Consider the following 21,663-nt stretch of genomic DNA (forward strand, 5'->3'; position numbering starts at 1 on the left):
TATCAGGTCTTCTAACGATTTTAATAGAAATGTGTTTTTAATAAGTGGCTAATATCTACAAATAGTACATTTGCCAAATGAATTATTTTTATGACTCCAATTTTTTTGTGATTGGATTAAAAACAACTAAAATAAGATTATTTATGATTTTAGTACAAGGATAAAAAATATTTAGAAACTCCTATTTTGAATTTTACTGCAGGTAGAAATTTTGAATTTATATTATTCATTTTCAAGTTACTCCAAGGATATTGGTAGATACGCTAGCTAAGCAGGGCCATCCCCGTAATACTGGATTCTACAATAGTCCTTAAATAGGCAAATAATAGTGTTTTTAAAAAAAAAAAATTAGGTATTGGGTTTATCCTTGGAAGGAAATTTCCTCCAACTACTAATTTTATCATTTATAGTCCTTTAAGATTGGTGTATATATCTGGTTGTTTGAGCAGGTGATAAACTTGTAACTCATGTTTTGTGTCCTGAAAACCTATACAGGGAGGTACTGTTTCCATTAGTGTGTACCTGGCTCTAGAGCATTTGTTCTCAAAGTATGTGCTCCAAACCAGTAGCATCACCTGGGAATTTGTTAGAACTAATTCAGATTCCGACCATGAGGTTATAAGGCTATGCTCTAACCAACTGAGTTAAGCTAACCCAGCCAGCCCTGAAATTCAAATTCTTGAGCCCCACTCCAGACCTACTTAATCAGAAACTTCATGGGTGAGGTTCACCTTTCTCAGTTTTAACAAGCCCTCCAGGGGACTCTGGTGCGTGTCAAGTTTGAAAACCGCCACAGTAGAGGATACTTCTACCTTCCATGGTTTTTATGAACTGAGTTCCCTATCTTATTCTTCCTTCTCCCTTCCCCATCAGTAACCAAAACACACAAGTTTTACCCTAGACACACATATATGAAGCAAAATTATTAGTAATGTAGTTCTTAGTCTTTAACAAAATTGGAATAACTAAACCAAAGTCATGGCAACAATGAGGAAGGAGAAAAGAGTGGGAATGACCAGGGCTAACATAAAAAGCCAAAACATGGGTTCCCTTCCTCTCTCCTATGCTACCATGAGTAATTACCTTCTGTTTATTGTCACTAATGCATGCCTAACAATTTTTAAAATACACTTTTAATATATTTTTCCTCCTACTTTTATCTTTCCCCAAGACCGTAGTGTTGCCCTTCCCACATTTATTCTCTTAGATTTTAGCTCCCTTTTCCCTGTAATCTTCTAATGTGTAATATTTAATAGAATATCAAAATATCACTCATCAGGTACCACTACCTCTCATATTTCTTAGCTTTTCACTTACATAAGTTTAGGTTTTTTGAATACGTAAAATGAATGTATATGCTATTTTGTATTTAATGTATTATCAATTTTGTAAATTTAAAATTCTGTCACGTCTACGTAAAATGAAGGTCTTGCTTAAATGCTGTAATTTAGGTGTGACTCCAGTTCTGCTGTAGATAGATAGAAAGATAGATGTATGGATCTCCATTTTTGTTTTAAGCACATTAACACAGTAGCACATGAATGTATATGTTAAATATAGTCAGTTCACAACACTGAAAGTACATCTTTTAAAAGGGCTGTAGGCTAGCCTGGCTAAATGGTCTGTAAGTCAGGAATCTGAATACTGTCCCTCTTTGCAGTACTCTCTGGAAGGTAAGATCCCTAAGTGAGAAGAAAATAGTCCTCTAGAACAGTGTTTGTAAAACTTTAACATTCATACAAAATATCTGGATAGCCTGTTAAAACAGATCCTTGAGTTCCACTTCCAATGTGATACTGCTCCTGGCAGACACTGGATCAGACTAGGGTTAGTGGTCTAGTATGTTTATCCATTGTATTAGTATACTTTGTGCTTGGTGTTTGGTCAACACATTATTTCTTCATATTGACTATTAAACATAGATATAGGCAGTGAATAACTGGTAAACAGTGCATTCATTATAGGCAGCAAGGAGTTACTGAAGGTCTCGGTTGTGACATATCTGTGTTTCAAATAGATCACTTTAGAATGGGAAAATGATTAGAAAAGAAAAAAATCTATTTTGAGTAACTGCAAAATATGGGATATTGATGCTGATGTGCATGTGACGTGTGTTCAAAATTTCTTTGGTTATACCTGACTTACTAATGACTTATTCATTGAACTCCTATTAACTACAAAAGTATCCCTTAGGATACTTCCCACCTCCATCTTTTTTTCTCCTTTTCATGAGAGGAAAAATTATTATGGTGATACAGTCGTATCAAGAAAATGAAGAACTAGAGCACTGAATCTAAAGGTTTTGAAAGGATTTATAATTTCCTTTCATTTTCTATCAATGTCTTCATTTAGATTCTCTTAACAATAAAACTTTTTTTCAAATATTTTTGTATTCTCTACTAAATGACTTAAACTCTTTTAAGTTTTATTTTCCTCATGTATAAATGAAAAGTTGAAGCTAAACGATAAGACTTTTCAAATCCAAAATTTTGTAATTAAGGTAATTTATTTTTTATTCATTTTGTTGTCTGCTTCAAATACTACAATAGTTACAATACTATTTTACTCTTTCATTTCAAACAAATAACATTTCTACAACATTACAGTATGTTTGAAAATAAACATTTGTTTTAAACCCTGTCATGCTTTTTGCATTTTGGCAGCTTCCATCAGCAGGAGGACTCTTCAAAACTAATTAACTTTCCATGTGGGATCCAGGATTCCCATATCGTGTCTCCAACTCACATTTGAATGGCCTCCTAAAGCACCTCTGTCAAAACAACCAAATCTGAACTCATCTCTCTCTCCCTGTCCTCTGCCCACTAATGTTCTTCCTTCTGTATTTTCTATCTCAAATTTTAACACCTACTCAAATCAGAAATATGGGTATCTTTAAATTCTTCCCTGCCCCTCAAATCCAATTAGTCACCAATTTCTAAGCAAGTCTACTCCTTAATATCTACTCCCCCAGCACCATATCTGTCCAATTTTCTCACTACTTTAGCTTTTTAGGGGTTAGTCAGAGAATATGAGAAATAATATGATGTTCGTGGATTGGAACACTGACCATATTAACACATCAGTTCTTACCAAGTTGATGGACAGATTCAATGCAACCCCAATCAAATTCCCAGCAGACATTTTGGAGAAATTGACAAGCTGATTTGTTTTTTGACTGCTGGTTGGTACAGGGATCAGGATCGAACCCGGGACCTTGGTGTTACCAGCACCGTGCTCTAACCAACTGAGCTAACTGGCCAACTCTGATTCTTAACATGTATCTTTTATTCGGGTTACCCTGCTTCACTTGGATGCTTACAATTGTGTCTAAGGTCTTCCTGCCTCTAGTTTGACTCCTCCTTCATTCCTTTTTCCACACTGAGGACAGAGTAGTCTTTTTAAAATATAAATCTAAATATGTTATACCCCACCTTTTCTTTAAGAAGAAACTCATTCCTAGCATGGCATATTCCACTGTAGTGGAGAAAAACAAAAATAAAATGTAGTTAGTTTTAGAGAAAGAATTTATTGGTCCTCAAAACTAAAAAGTCCAAGTATAGAGCTACTTCCACACAGCTAGATCCATATCCTCCATATTTTCAGGTCTTTCTCACTTCTGCTCTTATGTTTACTCTTTGCCTCTTTTTGCAAAATTTTACCCATAACTCTTGGGAAGTGTACAAGCAATGTTACATCATCCTGTTAGCTCTAACCCAGTGGGTATAGTTAGCAGAAAAGTCCTAGGTAGGGCTTTGGATAACCTGCCTAAGTCATGGACTCAGTCTTGGGGTAATAGTGTACAGGATCATCACCCAAGCCATATGGAACAGGAAAGAAGTATTTTCGTAAAGAATTGGATGCTAGGCACATCAGTTCATTATTTCTGTCCACCCACATTGTTTGCCACTCACTCCCTATGCTTTGATGGAAACTATAAACCTATAGGTCCAAGAAACTCAATGAACCAAGAGCAGGATAGACAAAACCACCCAAGGCACATCATTAGCAAATTCTCAGAAAACTAGGAATAAGACATCTATGAAAAACATACAGCTAAAATCACAATGGTTAAAGACTAAATGCTTTTTTGTTAAAGTTGGGAACAAAACAAGGATGTCTCTATTCAATATTTCTATTCAATATGGCATTGGAGTCCTGACCAGTGCAATATGGTAAACAAAAGAAATGTAAGACATACAGATTAGAAAACTTGAAGTAAATGTGTCTTTATTGACAGACAACATGATTGTCTATGTAAAAAATCCTATGGAATATACAGAAAATACTAGAAACAATAACCAGAACTACTAAACTAAATTTACCAAGGTCATAGCATATAAAGTCAATGTATAAAAATCAATTGCATTTCTATATACTAGCAACAAGTAATCAAAAATGTTTAAATAATGATATAAAATAGCATGAAAAAACATAAAATAAGATTAATTTTAACAAAATATGTGTAAGACTTGTACACTGAAAACTGCAAAACAATGCTGGAAGAAATTAAGCCCTAAATGAGAAGTAATATGCTCATGGATTGTAACACTTATTAACACATCAGTATTTACCAGATTGATCTACAGATTCAATGCAATACCAATCAAATTCCCAGCAGATTTTTTTAATAGAAATTGACAAGCCAATTCTAAAATGTATGTAAAAATGAGAGGTACTAGAATAGCCAAAACAGTTTTGAAAAAGATTAAAATTGGAGAGCATATACTACTGATTTCAAGATTTTATTATAAAGCTATAGTAGTCATGATAATGTAGTATTGGTGTAAGGATAGACATATGAATGGAATGGGTAAATACAGAATAGATGTATACATATGTGGACAATCGGTTTTCAGCAAAGGTACCAAGATAATTCAGTGGGGGAAAGAACAGTCTTCAATAAACAATGCTAGAACAATTGAATATCCACATGGAAAAAAAGCCTCAATAAGTAAACCATATACAAAAATTAATGATGTACATTACAGACTTAAATATATAGGCTAAAACTAGAAAACTGTAAGAAAATAGTGGAGAAAAATCATTTTGACCTTGGGTTAGGCAGATTTCTTACAGCACAAAAATCTTTAATCAGAAAAAAGTTGATAAACTGGACTTCATCAAAATTAAAAACATCTCTTCAAAAAACATTAAGAAAATGGAAAGGCAAGCCATAGATGGGGGTAAAATATATACAAACTACATCTGATAAGACTTGTATCTAAAATACATAAAATATTCTTATAACTCAATAAGGAGACAATCCCCACCCAAAAAACAAATCAATACTTTACCCAAGAGGATATATAAATGGCAAATAAGCACATTGTAAAATGCTCAACATCCTTAGTCAGGAAATGCAAATTAAAACCATAATAAGATGCCACTATACATTCACAAGAATGCATGGCCAAAATTTAAAAGATTGGCATTTCTAGTATTGGCAAGGATGTGGAGCAACTGGCACTCTTACATTACTAGTAAAAATGCAAATTGGTACAGCCACTTTGGAAAAGCCTTCCTTTTTTGGAAGTTTCTTTTAGGGTTAACCATATACTCATGTGGACCAGCAATCCCTAGTTGTTTGGTCCTAGATATTTACTCAAGAGAAATAAAAACCTATGTCCAAAGAAAAACATGCACAAGAATGTTCATAGTCACTTTCACTCATAATAGCCCAAAACTGGAAACAATCAAAATCTCCATCATCAGTTGAATAGATAATAAATTGTGGTATATTCATGCAATGGACCACCATGCCACTACAATGAACAATATAGTGTTAAGTGAAAGAAATATGTAACAAAAGAATATATGCGGTATGAATGAATCCATTTACTTAAATTTTGAAAACAGACCAAATTTTAAAAATGCTGTGTATTGTTTAGATATGTATACATAGGTGGCAAAACCATAAAGGAACCAGAGGTATCATATAAATTGGCCTAATGGTTACCTCCAGAGAGGAGGGAGAGAGGTACTTGGGGGGAACAAATTTGCATACCTGCTAGAAAACCAGCAATCTCTTGACCTGGGCAGTGTGTGTCATAGATGTTTATTCCACTTTTACTTTATTTTATTTTTTCTAAAAGATGACCGGTAAGGGCTGGCCCTGCGGCTCACTCAGGAGAGTGCGGTGCTGGTAGCGCCGAGGCCACGGGTTCATATCCTATATGGGGATGGCCGGTGTGCTCACTGGCTGAGCGTGGTGCGGACCACACTGTGCCAAGGGTTATGATCCCCTTATCGGTCAAAAACAAACAAAAAAAGATGACCAGTAAGAGGATCTTATCCCTTAACTTGGTGTTGTCAGCACCACGCTCTCCCAAGTGAGCTAACCAGCCATCCCTATATAGGGATCTGAACCCATTGCCTTGGTGTTATCAGCACCGCACTCTCCCAAGTGAGCCACGGGCTGGCCCCCTCCACTTTTTTTTTAACTTTACATATATATTTTTATATACTTCTGTATGTATATACTACATTTTACAATTAAAAGGTAGAAATTAAAAAATTAAACATTATTTAATTATTATGAATCATTTAATCATAAATAAAGCATTTAAACATACAAACTTTTAGGCTTTGTTTTATTCACCTTTGTATCAGTTTCCCAGCCTAACAAATGGTCTTCAAGTAATGGGAACCTCATCAAATATTTGCTAAATGGAATAAGATACATATTTTTATAATGAGAAATAATGTGATGTGATAAATTTTAAATTATTCATATACTTGGCTACATGAATGGAGACAAAAGGATATAATTATATGATTATATCACTACCAAGAAGTGACTTAAATGCACATTAATTTCTAAATTCTATGTGTTTAAAAACAAAGACTTAATGTCCAGATGAAGGCAACACAATCTTTTACAAGAAATAAGAACATTGCAAATCAAATTAAAGTATATATTGTTTTTACATCTTATCACAGTTAATATTTTTGCCTGTGCATTTGTTCTGTATAATTTATATGCTGAAGAAAAATGACTAAGTTTTATGCACCCTGACACCATTTTCAGTGAACCCAATAATGCAGATGCTGGCAACTGTAATATGATATACAGAAAAGAATGTTGTATAAGTGTAAAAAGATAAATGTAATTAAAAATATAAAAAATATTTCCATATGAAGGCAATATGATAGCATGTCTTGAAAAACCAAGTGAGTCACCAAAAACAATGGATAAAATAAAAAAATAACAGAACTAGCAAAATTGCAGGGTAAATTAAAATGTATTTCCACATTACAACAATAAAAATTAGAAATTATGGTGAAAGAAACCACATGCATAATAATGGGAAATATTAAATATTTCATCTAGTCTAAAATGCCATTAATGGTAAGACACTATTACTTTATGTATTACCAGTAAAGAAAAAATGTTGCCAATTAAACTGACATAATACATTCTTGACACTTAGAATTTTATATATTAATTAATTAGTTATTATTATTATTACATTCTATGATGTTGTGGAGCAGCTGAGGGGAGTGGAAAGGAGAAGAGGGAGGGAAATAAGGTGGGAGGAACGGGAGACATGGTCGAGACCTATGGTTCTCCCCTCATTCCAGTAGGGGAGCCCAGGGGGCTTCTAGCAGCAGCCTGGTGGTCAGGGCTGGGCTGGATTCTGACTTCAGGGCAGCGTGATGGAGGCCCTCACACCCCCACTGCCCTGGCTCAGGAGCCCGGGATGCTTCTGGCAGCAGCCTGGTGGTCATTACTGGGCCAGACGTGGATGCTGGGGGGCGTGGCTGAGGCCCTCGGCCCTCCATTGTCACTTGGAATTTTTGTTTTACACTTACTGAAAGAGTTCTTTAGATTTATGAGCTTTTTATTATATAATTTTTATACATTCATAAAAAACAAAATCGAAGCTAAATAAATTGGTATTTCCAAAATGATTTTACATTGATAGACCAGTGCTTCTGAATCGTTTTTGGACTCAGATATTGATGTCTGTGTTTTTCAACACAATATTGATGGGAGAGGCAATCACCATGACCCTGAGTGTTCCACACACTTGTAGGGGGTACCAAGAATGCGAGGTCCTAACCACCCAGCCATTTCCCAGGGTTGTGTTTGCTCATGTTCCAAACAATGAGCCAGCCTATTTGGACTTACTATAAAAATGGAAAATACTCCGGGCCGGCCCGGTGGCGCACTGCTATAGTGCGCCACTTGGGAAGTGTGGCGGCGCTCCCGCCGAGGGATCGGATCCCACATACAGACCGGCCGCTCACTGGCTGAGCGAGGCGTGGGAGCAGCACCGAGGGTTGCGATCCCGTTGCCGGTCCTGGTCCAGTGCGGGCGCGACACTGAGGGTTGCGATCCGTTGCCGGTCACGAAAAAAGACAAAAAAATGAAAAAAAAAAAAAATGGAAAATACTCCAGATCATTATTCCCCTCCTGCAACACAACCCAGTTTATATGTCTAAGCCACCTGAGTTGTCCCTGTAGGAATTAGGAGGCATGGGGAAATTTGTGAACATCATACTGACTCTGCCTACTGCTTTTGCCTTGAGAAATGAAGTCCTTAGCTTGCAAGTAAAGTAAAATCCCAGGCTCTTCCCAGACCCTAACAAATATCAACCTCTGACCATCAAGAATGTTGATGGGGCTGACTAACTCAGTTGGTTAGAGCATGTTGCTGGTAACACCAATGTCCAGGATTTGATTCTGGTGTCAGCCAGCCACCAAACAAAAATAAAAAAACAATGTTGATGATGAGGTATTTCTTAAGGGTGTTCTGCTATTGACTCAGGAATTTTTCTGCCAGGCTGCGGAGGACCATTCTGCAAGTTCTGATGTACATGCACAGGCAATTATTTCCACCTGGCTGACCACTCTTGTACAACTCATTCCAGTTTGAAATGTTAAAATGGGAGGGAGGGAGGGTGAAGTGCATCTTAGAACAGATAACATATGGTATTTGGATGATGGATATTTTTTATTTATTCACAACCCGTTCTTTAGCTTCCTGGTAGCGATCTGATTTTCAACCTGATTTGGGATATCTAATTATTAGAGTACTTGGTATAGTGAATTTTTAAGTCTATCCATTTTCTCTTTCATCTTCCTACCAGGAACCCAATTTCATTAGACTATCTTCCCTTCCCCCACATAGCCCAGAGTAGGTCCTCACAGGTAAAAGCCTATCAGTATAACCCACCCTTCCTTACACAGTGTTTGGTTCATGACACTTAAGGCAACCAGCATCTTATATTCAGGACATGTGACTCAATTTAGGTTCAGGAGATGTGAGGGGAGGTGGACTTATCAGAAAGAGAAACTTCACTCCTCTGATAAATCAGATTTTTTTTTTTTTTTTTTTTTTTTTTTAAAAGATGACCGGTAAGGGGATCTTAACCCTCGGCTTGGTGTTGTCAGCACCACGCTCATCCAGTGAGCCAACCGGCCATCCCTATATGGGATCCGAACCCGTGGCCTTGGTGTTATCAGCACCGCACTCTACCGAGTGAGCCACAGGCCGGCCCGATAAATCAGATTTTTGATGATTGTGTGCAAGAGCTGCTGGTACCAACTTTCCAGAATTATCAGAAATTTTGTGTCAGTTGATGTCAGCTTTTAACCTGAAATCAGTGATGTTGGAAAAATTTACCCCACAGAAATTGGCAAATGCTATAAATCATGGCTTCCACAAAGCAGGTTATTAAATATTTACCAACACACCACTGCCTTAAGTCACATATCAATTTCCGGCCCAGTCAGCTGGTGCGGGGGGGGGGGGGACATGGCAAGACAAGGTTATGTACTATTATTATGGCTGCTAAGGTCCACCTCTTTATGCATACAGCAGCAGTTCTTAGAGAGAGGGTCTGCTACACAGTTACCCAAAAGATATCTTATATTTACAATCTGTCACAATGAGTTCTCTTCACATTTCCTGATGTCCTGCATTTATTCCATAGGATGTGACTTAACTCAATCTTCCTCCAATTTCTCAAAATCCTACTCATCCTTTAAAAGTGAATCTATTCGGGAGCCACTACAGAATCCCTTTTTTCTTAGTCAAAAGTTTTATTTGTGTTCAAGTGGTAGCCTTCAATATATGATTTAAAAAATTTTTAAAAAAATAATATATAGAAAAGCATACAAATCATACAACACATTTTCTCAAAGTGTAACACTTGTTTAACCACCACCCTGATCCAAATATAGAACCTTACCTAAAATCATGTGTATTCTTTCCTATGTGCTACTCTGTTGAGGAATTGAGGCCTGTTCTTAGTATTTAACCTACTCTTTTTCCTCTAAGTGGGTTGCCTTTTTCCTTCTGATGGTTTTTCTGAAAGTAGAAGTAACAACTCCAGTTGCTATTTAAATGAGATGAGAATTTTGGACTTGAAATTAAAAAGATGTTACACAAATAGCATTGTACTCATCTAAAGATAAGGACCTAATAGTGGCTTGGTAGACTATAAAGGCATCCTGCACATCCTTGTCTATGAGACTACATTGTTGTGGGTCCACTTTCTGCAGTAGAGCCTAGGAAGAGAAGTCAGAGGACGATGCTCTACTACTGAGATCACAATCAGAGTGAAGCTCAGGCTGGGAGAATAGATCTTTCTTTTCTGGATGGTGAGGTGTGACAGTGGAAGGTCTGGGATGTCTAGTTTTCACTACCATAAGAGAGATATTTTTAAAGGATATTTTGGGAAGTAATTTTATAGTCATTAAATCTTGTTGTTGGGCTGGCCCATGGCTAACTTGGGAGAGTGTGGTGCCGATAACACCAAGGCCATGGGTTCAGATCCCATATAGGGATGGCTGGTTAGCTCATTGGGTGAGTGTGGTGCTGACAACACCAAGTCAAGGGTTAAGATCCCCTTACTGATCATCTTAAAAAAAAAAAAATCTTGTTGCCTTGCATGCTATCTATATCGCCAGAGTCCAAAGAGGAGGAAGCACTAGAAAATGTGTGTGTGTGTGTGTGTGTGTGTATTTTGACCTTACATAATTGTGAGAGCTGGTTTAAGCAGTCTCTGTAAGGCTGTCTTTGCACCGGGTGCTGGAGCTTGAAGTTCATAGGGCAGTCACACAGCAAGGAAGATGGCTGCAGAGTGCAAGAGAGTAAGGCTAGGCTGGGACCTGAGCATGGGCCAAAGCCTATGTCAGTTATTGCTTCTGTTCATGGTGGCAGTGGTGTCCTGCGGAAGCTGAGGCCCTTCTTCACTGAGCTAAATACTCACACCTGTTCAGGAGTTGGAGCCTCTGAGAGAGAATCTAAGGGAAGTTGGAGCAGCTGCAAGCCCACCATTGCCTCACAACGAGGTAAGCCAGCAGATAAGTGGTCACATGTATGAGCTATAGAATGGCTGCTGCTTCACTTTTGTCTTTCGAATCTCCCACAAGAATCATGTGGCCAAGTTTAACTAGAAACATACAGGGAAGGGAATTCTGGGAAATGTAATACACCCCAGCTACATTGACACATTAGAAAGCCACTCTACTACCCATTAATTGAATCAATAACATTCATTGCTTTCTAGAGAAGACAGATACCACATAGAACAAAGGTTTCAATTTCAGCTTCAAGTCTCCAAGAAAAATTATTTTTCTCTAATAAGTAAGCCAACTGTCTTAACCGTTCAGCTTTATTCACATAGAAAAGGGCTCTAAATTTAAGTTATATATCAAATTCAAAGTATTAATGTCTGAATATGAAGTTTTACCATAAACCACATGAAGGCGCAATCCAGAGAGGACCCAGAACTTATGACAGGGGAGTGCTATCAGACAAGAAGAGGAAGAAAAAAAGCCCCTTCTGGCTTAGTGGAAACAAAGACTAAGATTTGCATGTCTTTCAAGGCAAAATCTCATGGGAATTGTGTTGAAGGGAAAGTTGAAAGTATAGGCACTTTTGCCCAGTTATTGGAAAAGATTGCCTCTCGGAATGCCCCACCCGACCTGCCAACTGGAGGTAATACCAACAGAATAAAACGTGGTAACGTCATTGTTAAATAGTGAAAAGAGCTGAGTTAACCTGACTTGCTCTCAGTTCTTAGGTCTAGTTCAAGGAACACAGTGTTTTCACATGCTCTGGGAGAAGTGATAGCAAGGAGACCCCAGTAAAGAGGCAACAGAAAGATGAAGGATGTGACTGAGCCACAGTGGGCATCCTCAAGGGAGAAAATAGAGGTTCACTAGCTGTACTACAGCAGACACGAGTGCAAGGAACCCAGGAGCAAACGTCAGATATCTCAAAGCAGTGATGGGTAAGTGCAATATTTGTGTCCCCTCAAAATTTATATGTTGAAACCTAATCACCAATGAGATGGTATTAGGAGGTGGGACCTTTGGGAGGTGATCATGAATGGGATTAGTGCCCTTATGAAAGAGGCCCCAGATATCTGCCTTGTCTCTTCCATCATGTGAGGACATAGTGAGAAGGCACCATCTATGAAGCAGTCCTCACCATACACCAAATATGCTGGTGCCTTGATCTTGGACTTTCTGGTCTCCAGATCTGTGAGAAATAAGTTTCTGTTGTTTATAAGCCACCTAGTTGATGGTATTTTGTGAAAGCAACCTGAATGGACTAAATAAGAATATAGAAAAAGTTTGAATACGGGCCGGCCCGTGGCTCACTCGGTAGAGTGCGGTGCTGATAACACCAAGGCCACGGGTTCGGATCCCATATACGGAGGGCCGGTTTGCTCACTGGCTGAGCATGGTGCTGACAACACCAAGCCAAGGGTTGAGATCCCCTTACCGGTCATCTTTAAAAAAAAAAAAAAAAAAGATGTTCGAATACTTTCTGGTCTCCAGATCTGTGAGAAATAAGTTTCTGTTGTTTATAAGCCACCTAGTTGATGGTATTTTGTGAAAGCAACCTGAATGGACTAAATAAGAATATAGAAAAAGTTTGAATACGGGCCGGCCCGTGGCTCACTCGGTAGAGTGCGGTGCTGATAACACCAAGGCCACGGGTTCGGATCCCATATACGGAGGGCCGGTTTGCTCACTGGCTGAGCATGGTGCTGACAACACCAAGCCAAGGGTTGAGATCCCCTTACCGGTCATTTAAAAAAAAAAAAAAAAAAAAAAGTTTGAATACAACACTTTCTTCCTGCAATGAGAGCACGTAAACTCTCTTACCACTATCACTATGAATCTACACCATAGATTAAGCAGAATGAGAGGAAGAAAACTGCAAGATAAGTACATCTATCTGAAGAGATTTAACTACCAAAAAAAAAAAAGAGGTACTACTAATTGTCATTGTCAAGGTAAAGACTTTGTCTACTATGCATTGGCGTAGAGGCTTGCTGCTTTAGGGCAATAGCTAATAGCTACGCTAAGTGACGATGACAATTGTTTGGTTGGGGTTATTGTCAGAACCCTGATGACTTAGCCAATTGTAAAGCTAGGCGATTCATAACTAAAGCCAAAACGTTTCATTATTTTCCATTTGTATTGCCAGAGTTAGGGCTCAAACCCTTCAAACCCCATTGTACAGACTGCGTCACCAGACCCCTCACACACAGGCCCACAAGCTAAGTAACTGAGAAAGGTCCCAGGAGCCATTGATAGACACGAGCTCAATCCTCAGCAGCAGCAGCCATGGTGGCCTCCCAGAGGGTCTCAGAGGCTCTGGCAGCAACAGCCTGCAGCAGTAATGAGGGCACCCCAGGGGCACTGTGGATCAGAGCCATTCGCCCTTTATACATTAAGTCCATAACCCAGGACACCTGGGTGCACATGTGCAATTACGTTAGACAATAACCAAGGAACACCTGGGTGCGTGTGCATATTTATATCAAATGCTCAGCAAGACTCTGAACACCTGAGGGGCCCTGACCATTTTCCTTCACTTTCCCTACAAGGCTGATAAAGAATGTTCAATTACAGGGGGAAAAAAAAACAAAACCCAAAACCTTTAAGTACATTTTCTTTGTAAAATGTGTGTAAATTTGCAATCTTCACTCTACCACAAAAGAAGCCAGCCTGAAGACAGGGCAGAGTGAGAAGAATTAGAGAAAAGTGGAACAAGAGCTTTGCCCAATCAAAACTGGCATGAAACCTGCTGAACCTCTATGTTAATGAGCCAGTCAGCTTCAATTATTGTTAAAGCCAGTTTGTGTGGGGTTTTCTGTTATTTAAAATCTGCTACTTAAGATGGCTGACCGGTAAGGCGATCCAAACCCTTATAGGCGTTCAGTAATATTTATCTCAGCAAATTGTAGTCACTCCTACATATTTTTAAAGAACAAATAAATGTGTGGAGCAGTTAACTCCAGAATTACACCAATACTTCTAGGTCTGATGGCCAAACAGCAAAATCAGCCACAGTTACCCCATTGTTATCACATCTTAAGACCTAGAAATGGGAACACGGAATAGGTTCGAATTTCTTAGTTCCAGAATTTTTCTGGTTGATACTTTTTGTGCTAACTCTAGCAAGACTTATGTAAAGAACTCGTGATTTGGGGGTGGACCAGAACCATCTCAGTTCTATAACCTTTGAGATAAATAGTACTGAGCTGCTAGTATCCCAGCTGCCACTTAGCCCAAAGGAGACCCAGGGATAGTTGTGGTTATGATGCCGCTGGAAGTTCTCCTATCCTGTATTTTGTTTGCTAAAATAAACCAGTCTACTGGCTCTCCAATGCAGAGGACAGGGAGATTTACTGGGCTGAACATACCTGGTGTAGCTGAGGGTCACAAGGTAATAATACCTTCAAAAACCAGGCTCCTAACATAAACACTTGAAGAGGGCGCGTGGGGAACAGAGAGCATGCCACCGACTAAGCCATTCGAGTCTAAGCCATACAAAAATGCATTTCCAGGCCAAACATGGCCCTAGGGTTGCCCTTTCGTGTTCCCTTTCCCAGTCAGTCGGCTGGACCAGGACAGGGGCTGCGGAGGCGAAAATAGTGTAGGGCATAAGTCAGTAGGGTAGCGGGTACAGAAAATGCTTTCTTCAGTGTTCTAAGTTGCCCACCTGATCTGTGGAGGGCAGCGTACACCCCTTTCTTCTCGGGTCTGAGGAGATCTCGGCTAGGGATGTGACATCCTGTGAACTACGTATTAGTTGGTTAGTAAACGGTTCCCCGGCAAAGAGCCGCACAATGCGTGGCCCGCGAAAGAGGAGCGTCTGAGAGACGCGTGGGTGCAAAAGTGCATACAGATGGACCGGCCCAAGCTGAGGAGGGGACGAAGGGCATGCAGGCGGGGAGCCGCAAGGCAGCTCCGAGGCCGAGGGGCGGGAACCGGGAGGGACCCGGTGGATAAAGCGTAGTGAGGATGACCGACAGCTTCCCGCCCGCGCTCCGGACGGCTCCGAGCAGGCGCCGTGGCGGCGTCCGCACCCCGCCCCCTCCTCGCCCCGCCCCTGCCCCGCCCTCCGCCGTCGCCAGGACGCAGGCTCGCGTCAGGGCGGGCGGCTGGACCCTGCCTGCTAACCGCGCTGCCCGCGTTGCCCTCGGCCTCGCTGCGCCGGACCGACCTGGCCCTGACGGAGGTAACCGCCCGCAGATTCCTAGTCCCCACGTCCCTGGCCTCCTCCGAACGCCGTCCTGCCCGAGGAGTCCTCGGGTCCCTGTACACCCTAGTATCTTGCACATCCGCAACGTCCCTCATGCCCCGCCGTCTGTCGCCGCACCCGGCCCCTCGTGCATTCCCACTGGCCGGTCCTGGCCGGTCCTTCTCGCGCTGGGCCTTCCTCAGCCTCTCCGTCCTCGTCCTCCCGCCGCCGCATCACAGTCTGACGGAGCCCGGGAGGGAGCCCCGAAGGGCCGGTCCGCCCCGGCCTCCCCGGCTCTCGGCCGGCTCCCAAGGCCTACCCCGCAGGAGCTCATGGGACACTTCAGAGGGGGCTTTGGGGATGGCTCCTGCGAGGTTGTCACGGGGAAACCCTAGATGGTCATAAACTGAGTGCTGAGGAATAGACTCGTTAGTGGTGGGAATCACAGGAGAACCTATTCTAGAAATTACATTCGCCAATTTGTTTGAAGCATTTTTGCTTTTTTGTAGACTTAGATTACTCCTAACATTTTGTGAATGTGATAGAATTTATTATAATTTCCTTTCTTTCGGCAAGTAATGTTACTTGTTTCATGATGTCTTGATGACTGGTTAGTAGGCTGGCCTGTTTAGCTCAGTTGGTTAAAGCACAGCTTTATGTACACCACAGTCATGAGTTCGAATCCCCATACCGGCAGGTAGCCACAAGAACAAAACAAAGGAAAATGTATATCATCCATCCGTAGCTGTTGTGTTTTGAGAGGCAGTTCATTGTGTAGGAGAAATAACCTTTGCTACGTAAAGGGAGATGATTTTTAGAATTCTAGAACATGGAAGGCCATCCATCATCAAATCCTGTAGGGCTCTTGAAGTGGTTAGCTGTCTTTTTATCCTTTACGTTTTAATTGCAAAAGTTGCATTTACGTATACATCTGGAGTATTTTAAAATCTCTGCATGATTAAGTATATACTGCATCTCTCATATCTAGGAGCGGCAAGGACTATTTTTAAAAAATATAACCATAACAGAATTATCACACAGCACAAAAATTAGCATTAATTTTTAAATATCATCTAATAGAATCTATTAGAATGGAATCACAGATAGAATCTAATGATTCTAATTGAGTCATCATGTTCAGCTTTCCCCTATGTTTAAAATTCTAAATAATTTCATCTTTAAGGAAAAGTTGCCAGAGTAGTATATCTTTACCCAGATTGACCAGTTGTTTATATTTTGCCCATGCTTTATCTTTCTCCTTATATATGTGCACACACACAAATTTTTTCTGAACTATTTGAGAGTGGGTTATCATGCTCCTTTCCCCCTTAATACTCAGTATAGTATGCATTGCCTAAGAGCAGTGATGTTCTTTTACATAAGCAAGTAAAGTTATCAAATTCAGGAAATTTAGCATCGATCCATTACTTTATCTATGCTGTAGTTCATATTCTGTTTTTGTCAGTTGTCACAATAACATCCTTTATAGCAAATTTTCTGGTCCTGTATACAGTTTAGGATATTATATTGCATTTAGTTATCTTGCATGGTAAATATTAACTTTGGGATAGCTCCTGTGCTTTTCTTTCTCATGATACTGCCTTAAAAAAAATAGCCCATTATTTTATATTTTCCTCAGTTTGGATTTGTTTCCTTATGAGTAGGCTTAGGTTTGCATTTTTGGACTGGAATACTATATAAGTAATGTTATGTCCTTTTTAGGTAATCACATCTGGAAGGGCAGATATCTGTCCCTTGTTGGTTAAGATGTATCCCTTTTCTCTGCTGTATTTTTTTGTTTGTTTGTTTTGTTTTGTTTTGTTTGCAAATTATTCAGTAATTGGTGGAGAGATCCTAGACTATGTAAATATCCCTTTCTTCATCAGATTCCTACCTCTCCCTCATTTAGCATTCATTGATGATTCTTGCCAGAATCAGTTTTTAGTATGATGGTGCAAAGTGGTGACTTTCCACATTGACTACCATATTGGTATGGGCTCATTTTTACTTTATTTAATGGGTTGTAACAGGTTGCTCATTTACTTTGGTACAGTATCCCAGAGTTGGCCATTCAAGCTCGTTCCTGTTTCTTTTTGACATGCCCCCACCATGTTTACTTCCTTACTTTGGAACAATATTTTCCATGTACACAGACTTCCTTCACTACCTTAACCCTGAACTCAGCTATTTGTCCAAGGAGCCCCTGGGCTTGGTTCCTCTTAGTGAGAAATGGTATTTGAAAACCAAGATCTGAGTGCTAGGTAAGCTCATTGCTACTGGGGTGTCATTGCTTCTAGGCCCTGTAGAATACAGACTTAGAAATCATGAGTTTTTGGGCCGGCCCAGTGGCGCACTGCTACAGTGCACCGCTTGAGAGCGCGGCAGCACTCCCGCCGAGGGTTCGGATCCCACATACAGACCGGCCGCTCACTGGCTGAGCGAGGTGCGGGCGCAACAACGAGGGTTGCGATCCTGTTGCCGGTCCGGTACGGGCGCGACACTGAGGATTGTGATCCGTTGCCGGTCACCAAAAAAGACAAAAAGGAAAAAAAAAAAAAGAAATTATGAGTTTTTATACTAATACTTACAATTCTAATTCAGTCCCTCAGGGCTCTTTCTTACCTTCCCCATTCTATAGCTGTGTGCTCTTTCTTCCATGGTGAAGAATTCTGGCTCCCATTAACATTGTTAGTCCATACACTAATTTACTCAGTCTTACAGTGTATTTAGTTATATACATAACAGTCTCTCCCTTCTCCCCACTTTAGAAAATGCCATTTATTTGCTGAAGAAACTGCATCATTATGTTTTTCTGATGTGTTTAAAATGTTCTTTCATTCTCTTTGTTTCCTGTCAAGTGGTATTTAGATTTAGACACAGATTCAAGTTCAGTTTTTTTTTTTTTTCCTTTTTATCTTTTTTACTGACTGGTAACGGGATCGCAACCCTCGGTGCTGCGCCCGCACCGCGCTCAGCCAGTGAGCGGGAACCGGTCTCCACATGGGATCCGAACCCTTGGCGGGAGCGCTGCTGCACTCCCAAGTGGCGCACTGTGCGCCACCGGGCCGGCCCATCAGGTTCAGTTTTTAATTTTTATCTTTGCAAGAATATTTCACAGATGGCTCTGTGCACTTCCTACCTAAATAGCATCATGTCAGGTGGAATATAATGTGTATGTGTCTCACTGTTAGTAATTTTAAGATTGAATAGTGGGTTTAAGGTATGTCAGTGCACCTATTATAAAGTTCCCAGTCTACTTTCACCAGTAGTTTTAGCAGCCACTGATAACTGTTGACTGGATCTGTTATTTTATTAGGAGCTGCAAACAACTTTTTTTTTTTTTTGAAGGCTGGCCGGTGCAGGGAAAAAATGATATTTTTCTAATGCTATCATTCCTCTTGCATTTGGTTAGCTCTTTTGAAATAATTTTCTTTTATGTATAATGTTTATATTTAAATCTTATATTTGTAAAAATAGTATCTAAGGAGGTAGTCACCTAGACTCAGAGTTGAGCAATTGAAAAATAAAATGTTAAAGTATAAAATATGAGAACAGCTAGTATCTGGTTTTTTTAAAATATTTATTTATTTTGGCAGCTCGCCAAGTAAGGGGATCTGAACCCATGACCTGACCTTGGTGTTATAAAGCTGTGCTCTAATCAGCTAAACTAATTGGCATCCTAATAACTGAGCTAGCATCTTACTAGGTTGTTGTGAGAAGTACCTGAGTAGTCTTTTAAAGCTTGTTTTATTAAAAAAAAAAAAAAAAGATTCACCTGTGTTCTTGTTAAAGATTAATCATACCAAATAAACTCAATTTTTTTTGGATTTCATAGACCAAATGAAATTAGGAAGATAGAACTTTAAAAAAAAAATGGAAGAAATAAGGCTATGATTGAATATAGTTCAGGCCAATGACCACATGCCATCATTGTTCAAAATTTCTCAATCTTTAAATTAAGAAAAATTTAAACAGTCACAAACTTACAGGAAAGTTGCAAATATAGTACAAAGAATTTTTTTTTTTTTTGGCCGCTGGCTGGTACAGGGATGGAACCCTGGACCTTGGTGTTCTCAGCACCAACGTCTAACCATCTGAGCTGACCGGCTAGCCCCGTCCTATTTGTGATAATGTTCATTTTGATCTTTGGATTAAATGGAGACTGCCTGGTGCCTTCACTGTAAAGTTACTCTTTTTCCCGTTGTAATTAATAAGTATAATAGGGAGATACTTTGAAACTATGCAAATTTTCATTTTTTATCAAATGTTAACTTATTTATATGGATTCAGTTTCCTATTTTAATTCACAGATTTTAATACATTATTATTTGTTTTGATGTTCAGATTGTCCTCAGTTTGGTCAGTGAGATTCCCTTTCAGAATGCTTTATGTGCCCTCCCCCTGCTTGGGCTCAACACGCTGTGCTGGACTGTCCAGTGCATGAACATCCTCCCAAGGTTATGCTCTCCTCACCCTGCATCCTGACTACGGACACTCACCTGAATATTCTCTTCAGCTGCTTGGGCTCTAATATACTGTTCTTGGCGTCTGCTGCAACCATCCACACACCCAGCACGGGGGTTTGCTCAGCATCTCACTTCATGCTGTCTCAGGACTTCATTTTTATGTGAGCTAATTTGGACTTTCTCACAGTTTGGTGGGCTCAGGGCAGTTTGACTGCTTACATGGTGATCGAAGGCTTCACAAGTGATTATTGCAGGGAGCAAGGTAGAAGCTGAATTGCCCTCTATGATTTAGTCTTGGAAAATGCATACCTAGCATCACTTCCATTATACTCTCTTGGTCAAAATAGTCACAGAAATCTGACCCAGTTTCAAAGGGAGAGATATAGACCACAGCACTCAATGGGAGAAATACCAAAATCACAATAAGAGCATGTGGGATGGGAGATATTGTTGTGGCCATCTTTGGAAAATACAGCCTACCGTACTGAGAAAGACAAATTACATTGAAACTTTATTGTCAAGATCCTTTCCTAATCATGTTTATCTTCATTGTCTTAGAAATAACTTGTCAAGAAAGCAAATACATTTTGCCTGCCTGTTCATGGTAATAAGATACTGAATGTATTGTCAGTCTCTCACCTTAAAAAGAGAATTAATTTGAGCTGTTGAAAAAGTAATTATCAAAACTATGAAAATTCTAAATTAAGATGCTCAGTAAATGTTATGGGCTATTTGTTATTATTATTACTACTATTATTATTTACAGCTTCTTGTTACATCATTAATATCTTAACAAGCATGGAGATAAGGTTGGAAGTTTTGACATCAACAAGTATCAAGCAGAAAAAGCCCTGGCCACGAGTCTCCTGGTTGGGACAGGTAGGTTTTTCTTTATTCATACTAGTTTATACTTGTGTATGGTAAGTGTGTGTTTTGCTTGTAAGATGTAGGAATATTCTATGGCCTTAAGGAAGTTAGGACAGCTGGTTGGCTCAGCTGTTTAGAGCGCAGCCTTCTAACACCAAGATGAAGGGTTTGGATCCCCATACTGGCCAGCCACCATAAGAAAGAAATAAAACATGGTCTTTAGAAGGATTACCTACCTGCCCACTGAACAGGGTTTTGTGTGTCTTTTGTTTTTATTATAATGAGCAAGTTAGCTTTTCCAGAAAGTTAGGTGGTCTGTCTAGAAGAAAACTTTAACTTCAAAAAAAATTTTTTTATATTATGTTGTAGTAGGTTGAGATGGTATATATCAAGAGGGAATATTTAATCTCCTGAACTAATTACCAGAATAATCAGTGGAGTTTCCTCCTATTGTGATTTTCATGAGTGAGCTACAAAGTGTCCTTAGAACTAGGATATAAGAGATGGTCCACAGTACATTAATAAATACATTAATAATTCATAATAATACATTAGTAACACCATTTATAGTGTATGGGTTAGATTCCTCACCTTAGGGAAAGTGGGGAAACCTATAAAATCCTCTTAGAATTTATAAAGATTATTGAAATAAAGTATAAAATTTCCTGTGAGAAATTATATCACTAATTAACTTCTCCTGGAACAGGAGTGCTCAAACTTTAGGATGCATCAGAATGATCTGGAGAGATTGTTAGAACACAGGTTGCTGGGCCCCACTCCCAAGATTACCAATTCAGTAGCTCTGGGGTAGGGTTGGATAATTTGAGTTTTCT

The 21,663-nt window shown here is 39.6% G+C and overlaps 1 protein-coding gene across 1 annotated transcript in view; it reads left to right on the plus strand.

Annotated features, from left to right (window-relative positions):
* Window positions 1-15,438: 15,438 nt before the first annotated feature.
* LOC103598371 (chromosome unknown open reading frame, human C5orf42) overlaps window positions 15,439-21,663 on the plus strand; it is a 115,239-nt gene continuing 109,014 nt past the window's right edge. The window contains 2 exon segments of the mRNA XM_008582361.1: window positions 15,439-15,494; window positions 20,730-20,842. Of these exon segments, the coding sequence (XP_008580583.1) occupies window positions 20,762-20,842 (81 nt within the window). The 5' untranslated portion in view covers window positions 15,439-15,494; window positions 20,730-20,761.

This window comes from Galeopterus variegatus, unplaced genomic scaffold, assembly GCF_000696425.1.
Source record: "Galeopterus variegatus unplaced genomic scaffold, G_variegatus-3.0.2 Scaffold2590, whole genome shotgun sequence".
Lineage (NCBI taxonomy): Eukaryota > Metazoa > Chordata > Mammalia > Dermoptera > Cynocephalidae > Galeopterus > Galeopterus variegatus.